The sequence below is a fragment of the Eriocheir sinensis genome, chromosome 2 (genome assembly GCF_024679095.1).
Source record: "Eriocheir sinensis breed Jianghai 21 chromosome 2, ASM2467909v1, whole genome shotgun sequence".
In the NCBI taxonomy this organism is placed as follows: Eukaryota; Metazoa; Arthropoda; class Malacostraca; order Decapoda; family Varunidae; genus Eriocheir; species Eriocheir sinensis.
The window spans coordinates 24,499,966-24,508,018 of record NC_066510.1 but is presented as its reverse complement, the minus strand read 5'-3'; the positions used below and the strand labels follow the sequence as shown (position 1 = coordinate 24,508,018).

At 48.7% G+C, this 8,053-nt stretch overlaps 1 protein-coding gene across 7 annotated transcripts in view; it reads right to left on the bottom strand.

Moving 5' to 3' along the window:
* Window positions 1-299: 299 nt before the first annotated feature.
* Window positions 300-8,053, bottom strand: part of LOC127001559 (zinc finger protein 384-like) — a 234,110-nt gene continuing 226,356 nt past the window's right edge. For all 7 annotated transcript variants that reach the window (XM_050866210.1, XM_050866243.1, XM_050866265.1 and 4 more), the window contains one exon: window positions 300-7,805. In XM_050866210.1, the coding sequence (XP_050722167.1) occupies window positions 6,802-7,805 (1,004 nt within the window). In that variant the 3' untranslated portion in view covers window positions 300-6,801. The remainder of the gene's footprint in view (window positions 7,806-8,053) is intronic.

Here is an 8,053-nt window from a genome sequence, read left to right as displayed (position 1 = left end):
TGAACCATGATACTTTGTTTTCCCTGGCGCTGGTCAGACGGAGTAAGGCGGCGGGGCTCACTAGCGGTGCTTCCCGCGACCCCACTCACTGACCACTCAGGAGACGCCGACCAACACTAACCTCTGAGGGCAGCATCAGTTACTCTTCATGCATGGATCGGTCAATAATTTTTCTGCAAAGGTAGGTCAAACTCTGGATGACGTGTGGCTGGATATAATTCCTTATATCCAGGAATATGCCATTCACTGTGCACTTCCAACCATTTCTGAGTAAATATCATTGAGTTTCATGATGATGCCTTGGAATATATACATGGCGAGCTTTAGCACCACATCAAGGCAGTATTTTTTTATAAATATAATTTTCATCGTGTACCTCACGCCCATTTTGGGGATTTGTGATTCAACTCGTAGGCCTCTTTATTCTTCTTGGTGTGACCTTCATAGTTAACTGCTCAATTGCCTTGCCACGCTTACTTATTGTTAACGAGCTACGGAGATTTAGTTTAAATTAGCTGTTTAAGAAATCATGGTCCAAAACAGAGCAGTAAGATAGCTCCTCTCAACACAATTACCATAATAATTATAATAATTTAAGACAAGGGTGTCGCTAGTTGCAGGTACCCCTCGGCGCAGGAGCGCAAGAGAAGGCGGAGCTGCGCACGACACGCAGGTCGTCCCAGCTTGCCTAAACTGACACGGCAGAGCTTCACCCTTGAACCAAGTTATCCTCAAACCAGCTTCACGAATTTACCATGAATGAACACGGCCTTGGTTCAGAGTTTGACGATATTTTTATGTATGTATTTAATTTCCCCACACTACATCTAACACATGAACATTTGTTAACTACATAGTAGGACAAGAAACGGAACAAAACCATTGAAGCCTCAGCAGGGAGAACATGCACAGAGAGGGTGACCACGCGCGGCCCTGCACCACCCCGGCCTGGCCCCTGACACGCGGCACACACCTGGCAGAACTCAGAGTCCTTCAGCAGCCGCCGCCACCGTAACACGCGACGAAGGCCACACTGAATCACACTGAGGGAGGGAGAAGTGCAGCGGGGCCATAGAAAACGAGGTGGGGGTTGGTCCTCCCTCCGAGGTGGGGCTGCGGGGTGAGCGTCCCGCAGGTTGTACATAGTCTGACACTGCAGCAGTACTAACGTAGTACCCGACCCTTAATAATTTATAAAGACGACAACATGACAACAACAGTCTATCGAACACTACTTATTGATAATTCATACATTAGTACAAAGAAGATGGCTGGGACGTGTGCATTATTATGTCTTTTAGACACCATTTTAAAATGTACAAGAAACTCGTATCTGGTCGTTTTGGACACCATTGTAATCACTGGTTGAACTAGCAGGCGTGCCAGCTTCCAGTCCAGCAGTCCGTGGGGGCGTGGTACGGGGTCTGGAGTACCGGTGTGGAAGACAGGTGTGGGCGCGGCCCCAGGGGAGAGCCAGCTGCGGTGGCGGCGGCGTGAGGTATATGAGCAAGGCAACCGGTGTGCGCCCGCCCATAGGAGGCGCGACAACGTCGGATCCCCTGAGGCCGCCCCGTCCGCCCTGTGACCCGCTGCTGGGGCCGCGACCCGTGGCTGGAGGAAGCATGGGTCAGAGGGCCACACCGCTACAGACGCCACCCTGGCCGTCACTATTATGCTCACATACGTAGCGAGGCTTCTCGTCCGTGCGAGCCGATCTCCTCACTTCATTATCAGAGGGCAGAGCCGGGGCGTGAGCGAGAAAGGGGAGAGGAATCGCAGGGTGGGATGGGGTATAGGGATTCCTCACTGTAGTGTCGAGAGGGAGAGTTGTCCGGGGGGTGACGTGGGGCGCCTCAAGACACCGAGGCGACTTGTGACGCCCCACAGTGATGATGATGATTAGGACAGGGTTGTGGTTCCCGCTTGTGACGGAGTGAAGATGAAGAAAGGAAGAGAAGAGAAGGGTACCCGAGCACTAGGGACGAGTCGGGGTGCAAGAGGAAGGTGGTTGGTTGGCGAGAGCCGGGCAGTGTAGCAATGGCGGAGACGGTGTTGACGGATACTGAGTGGCACACGGAGGAACTTGGGAAACAGACAGCATAAAAATACTCAAAATCAGTTATAATCAATCTCCAAGGGCATGGGTGCACTGGGAAAAAAGAAATGATGACGTTGATAAGTTTGAGTGTCGGAGAGAGGGGGGCGGGTAGGGGAAGAAGGTCCCTCGGCAGGCCTAGTGGGGCAGACACGCGAGTCAGCCGCCCATAGGAACTCCCATTATGCAGGAAGGAGACTGGTGGGGGTGGGGTGGGGGGGCGAGAGGCGGTGAGTACGTGGGGTTTGGCTACTCCTCTCCGCCTGTACAGTCCCGCCGTGCAGCTGTACATTACGTATAACTGCAGGTGTTCCCCCGTACCTGCCTGCTGCCCCGGGCGACCAGGTCCCTCGTGGTCTCGTGACCCGGATGTAAGAAAACTAAACTTATTTGGGAACCTGGATGCCCAGCCCCTATGGACGGCCCGAGGGGGGAATTTATACGTATAAAAATCTATATTTCTTTTCTGAGTCCAATGAAGAGAAGTCGATTTAGATTGACCATAATTGCAAGCTAATCTCAGGACTATACTTATTCTTCTGGAACCGAGAAACGAAAAGAAAAAAAAAAGTACTCTATATGGTCAAACGACAGGTTAATGATTAGGAATTTACTAGGAACTTGTATTATCCTTTGTGTTTAACATTCCTGATACCGGTGATGTCGGCAGACTATGGAACTTCGAATGAGGCTTGGCGGTGGTGGTGCTACTTGTGGTGGTGGTGGTGGCTGTGGTGGTGGCTGTGGTGGTGGTGGTGGTGGTGGTTGGTGGAGCGTTAGTACTGAGGTGGTGAAGGAAGGTGTTAGTTAGCAGAAGAGGTGATGGTGGAGAGGGTGCTGGAAGGGGTAATGGTGATAGTGGTGGTCAGAGAAGACAGGGGGAGAGCAAGAGAGCCGAAGTGGTGTTGTAAGTGTCGGTAAAGTGTGGAGGTGTTGATTAAAGTAAAGGTGGTGTAGAGAGGCAGTGTCGGTGTCTTGCGGTGGCTGGGGAGAGTAGAGTCGAGGCGGAAATAAGGTAGAGAAGCAGGAAAGAAAAAGCGTCACCGGCTGCCAGTCATAAACACCTGCTGGTTATCTTTCCCTAAAGTGAACATGTGTGGAAGATAGATAGATAGATAGATAGATAGATAGATAGATTGACAGATGGAAAGGAAAAAGGGGAGGGAGAATGTTTCAAAATCTAGTGTGTTGCGTTCACTACCGTCGGCGACCTTTACGTTTTGCCTCAAGGTAAGTTCAGGAGCTTAAGTGAATTGTGACCAACTTCCGCATTAACTCATCGATATAAAGGAACACATTATTAATTCCTTACGAAAACGCATAAGGAGCAATACAATAATTTCCTGTAACTCTTCACGGGTCATGGGCTGAAGGTGTGAGTGATTCTTGCGTCATCCTTCTGATTAGCACGGCCGACAGGTAAGGAAAGGAAAGGTAAGCGGCAGGCCCGGACTACGGAAATGTTCAACAAATGCTATAAGAAATTATGTAACTAACGTGGCTGTTGAAAAAATAAAATCCTTATAGCAGTGCAACATAAATTTCAACGAAAACAAGTACGGAAAAAATAAGGAGCAGTTACATACATCTATATTAAGGAGGATAACAAATATAAAATCTAATTTGTATAATAATAATAGTAATAATAATAATAATAATAATAATAATAATAATAATAATAATAATAATAATAATAATAATAATAATAATAATAATAATAGTAATAATGATAATAATAACAAATACAAACAAAGATGATACCAAAGAAAACATTAAACCAGTAACAAAGAAAAAAACAAAAAATGAAAAAAAAAATATGGAGTTGTAGAAATTTACTACTAATAAGAGCGATCAAAAGAAAATTGTTACAGTTTATATAAAAAAAGGATGGAGATAGCAAGAAAAAAAAAGAATGATTGAATGAATGAGTGAATGAACGAATGAACGAAAGGGGAATGAAATGATAATGTAAAGAAAAAAAAATGAAGAATGTTACGAAGTTGGAAGAAAGAAAAGGAAGACGAGGTGGAATGGGAGAAAGGGAGGGAAGGAGGGAGGGAGGGAAGAAAGAGTTAAGGGAGGGAGGGAGGGAGGGAGGGAGGCGAGAATGCAGGGAAGCAGGGAAAGTGAAAGAGACAGGTAGCACGTAGCATGAGGGGGGGGGGGGGGGATGGGGTTCACATTGCAGAAGTATAAGTTTAAAGATCACATTTTTTCATCCAAATGATATCCCGAAAAAGAAGAAAGCCGATTTACTGTAGAAAGAGTAATGACGGCAAGTGTTGATGCTACTATTGTTACGATAGGCGATACACATAAACATAGATAGATAGATAGATAGATAGATAGATAGATGGATAATGTGTGTGTATGTGTGTGTGTTGTGTTGAGAATCTCCATAAGCCTTCCATAAGCATTGTAGTTGTTGGAAGAATTGAAAAGAAAACAAATGACGGATTGACAAGATTGAAATAAAGGTGAGTGTGCGGGATTGTAACTTCGATATAATGAATGATTAATATCGGCGACAAGTAAACGATAGCACATCAACAGTAGCAGCAGCAGCAGCAGTAGTAATAGTAATAATAGTAGTAGTAGTAGTAGTAATAGTAGTAGTAGTAATTGTTGTTGTTGTCGTCGTTGTTTTGGTGGTGGTGGGGAGGTAGTGGTGGTTGTGGAAGAGTATGTGGTGGCGGTGATAGTAGTAGTAGTGGTAGTGGCGGTGGTGGTGGTGGTTGCTGGTGGTGGGGGTGGCAGTGACGGTGATCGTGGTAATAGCTGTAGAGGTGGTGAAGGATACGGTGTGAGTAGAAGTAATAGTAGTAGTAGTAGTAGTAGTAGTGTTAGTTGTATTAGCAGTGTTAGTGGTAGTAGTAGTAGCATTAGTAGTGGTGGTAGTAGTAATAGTAGTAGTAGTTGTGGAAATAGTAGGAGTAAGTCATTAACTGTGTCTAGGACTATTGGTGAGGGAACAGCAGCGGTATCAACGGTAAACTCTGATCGCAGGAACAGTTAACAGTCACTAGGGCGGCTCAGGAAGCTTTGAAGGCGAGGATTCCGAAAAAAAGCAAGTCTCCTTTCGATCTATAAAAAAATGTTACTAGTGACTCTGTACACCTCTGTTAAGTCTCGGGCTATATGAGTACAACAATCATGATTCTAGCTAGTCTATGTCTCCTAAATCTAATGCGGGGATAGTCAAGGAAATATCATGAGGGGGAGGGGAGAGGAGAAAGAGCTTCCCTTCACACTGCCTTCAAAGCTACTTGACTGGGAAAAATGTACACTTATTACAATATTGCGCAGATGAACCATAATCAGAAAAATTAGACACTTAAAATGTGGAACTGTATAAACATATCTGTCCCTTTAAATAATTACGCACGCTCTGGGTTCAATGCCCCAATGAAATAAAGTAAATATACATATTTTTCAACAATGATGTTACTTTTTTTTTGTCTTTGTATATCAAATTGTTTTTTCATCAGAAGCAAGATACTTACTCAACTGTGGAGTGTCATCAGACTTACTTTCCGAGGTTTGAGATTAGTTAATTTCATCCTCCGAAAGTGAGAAATTAAAATCTTTATCAGTGGAGGTGCGCGACGCCCCACAATAGCACTCGACGTAGGACCTGCATGGCGTGAGCAAGAGGTAATGACAAAACACATTCGGCTGAGGTGAGAGCGAGTGGGGTCCAGCAGGCGTCTTGTGGTGGAGGGATAGTGGACGTCTCTCTCGCCTAACGTGGTTCATCATAGGGTTGAAGGAGTTCGGAGCAGATGCTGTCACCCCCGTCGTAGTAGGTGGACGCCAGAGGTCGTGGTGGGCGGTGGGGCGGCGGAGGGCCCAGGCAGTCTGGTGGGGCGGAGTCAGGGACCGCCACCGCCAGGGCTGCCGCGTCAGGAAAGTGTTCGGGTCCGCACACTGCACGCACCACACCACAGGTTCACTTTTACGTTTTCGCGGGATCTTGTTTGATTGTATGCTTGCAGTAGGACCTTTGAGGTTTAGCGTTCTATCTTGGGCTGTGCGAAGCTTAACAAGTACCCATCACGGTGCAGTATTATGCGACACAATATATAAAGATACTTTTTTCATTATTGCAAGTACACTATGACTGCAATTAAATCAAGCCTTGGAAGCTATACGAACTTATGGTATACAGTAACGCCTGCCTTACTGAGTCTAGGGAAGGACTGTCCCCCCTGGCCCAGTCTGGGATGCCGCCCGGATGCCACTCGCGGGGCCACGCAGCTCAGCCTCTCTGTAGGTATAGAGTGTCACAGACCGCTGGTCCCTAAAATTGCACTTAAAGTAACTGTGAGGAACTGTCGGGAGGGCGACCTTTTGGGGCGCCTGGGACGTGACGGCCACGGTGGCGGAGCAGGGCGGGACGGGGGAAGCAGGCAGCCCGGGGGCCCTGCATTACCCCGCCCCGCCAAGTCCTCCACGCTCAGCCACACCGTAACAGCAACAACTCAAGGAACTAACACAGAGAAGTGACCATTTAAATAATATGCGGCTCCTGTGGGAAGCCGTTTCATTTTATCACAGTTAAAAATACGACAACACAACAGAACAAAGGTGGAACCGAGGCGTTGTGACACACACACACACGAAAGTCATAACACGTTCACCGGGGGACTAGCACGGGCGAGTGGCGGCGGTTGTTGCTCCCAGACAGGGGGCAGGCTTGGGTAACTTCAGGCGCTCTGTTGCTGCGGCTGGTGTTGGGGAGGGGCGAGGGGGAATCCCAGGGGCCCAGGCAAGGAGGTGGCCAGAGCGCGAGGGTCACCGTGCAGCCGCAATGCCTGTTCCATACGCATTTCCTGCAGGCGGATAGAGTCAGTCAGGTCACCTTGGTGTTGCGGGGAAGGGCGGCCCTCGTGACTGACCAACCTCAGCGCCGCTTCCGCCTGGGCGCTCCTCAGAGCAGACTCCATGCCGCCGCCCACTCCCATCCTGGGGTCACGCATGTCGCGCATGTCAGGTTGAGGTGAGCCCATTGGCTCCGGGGCTTGGTGAGCACTTTGCTGTGGTGGCGGTTGTTGTTGTTGTTGCTGTTGTTGCTGCTGTTGCTGTTGCTGTTGTTGTTGTTGCTGCTGCTGCTGCTGTTGCGGAGGCGGCTGTTGATTGGCCTGAGGGGGGACTGGCTGGCCGTGGGGGTTAGAGAGGTTGCGGATGGCCTCAGCCTGGGAGGCCATCACGTTCCTGATGGTCTCCGCCTGAGAGGTGAGGGTGGACTTGACCAGCTCGGCCTGGCTCTGGCTGATCATGGCCCGCATGTTGTCGGTGGGCTGCGGGCGCATCTGGTTCATGACGTCATGGTGACTGGTGATGGAGCGGAGGGCGTCTGTCGGGGAGGGCATCCTGCCTATCCCGCCCTCAAGTTTCTCGGCGGGCGTGGACATCCTGGAGGAGGCGTCGCTTTGGGTAGACGGGGACGCCGCCATGGACATGGGCGCCGTTTGGTGCTGGGCGTGGTGCTGCATTTGGTGCGGCATGCCCATACCCATGCCCATGCCCATGCCCATTCCCATACCCATGCCCATGCCCATGTGATTGCCGCCGCCCTGGAGCCCAACCTGCGCCAGGCCCAGGATACTTTCCCGCTCGCGTCGTTCAGCCGCGGCCCGCGACAGGACGTACTGGGCGGCGAACTGATGCTTGGGGTCCATGCGCATGTGCTCCATGTGGTTCAGCAGACCTGCAACACAAGAAAGACTCAGTCTTACGCCCTCCATATAACTACTTTGATGCTCAATGAATTACTCTTAAAAAATTAAATTTCCTGTTGTTTGTATTACTGGCTTGGATTTTTGGCATAATTAGTAACGATAACCATTTTCAATGTAAAGCATACCTTTGCCTACTCAAAAGTATGAGGAAAGTCAGTTATTACATCAACATGCCATGATATTTTGAAAAAAAACCCCAGTAAATACTACACATGAT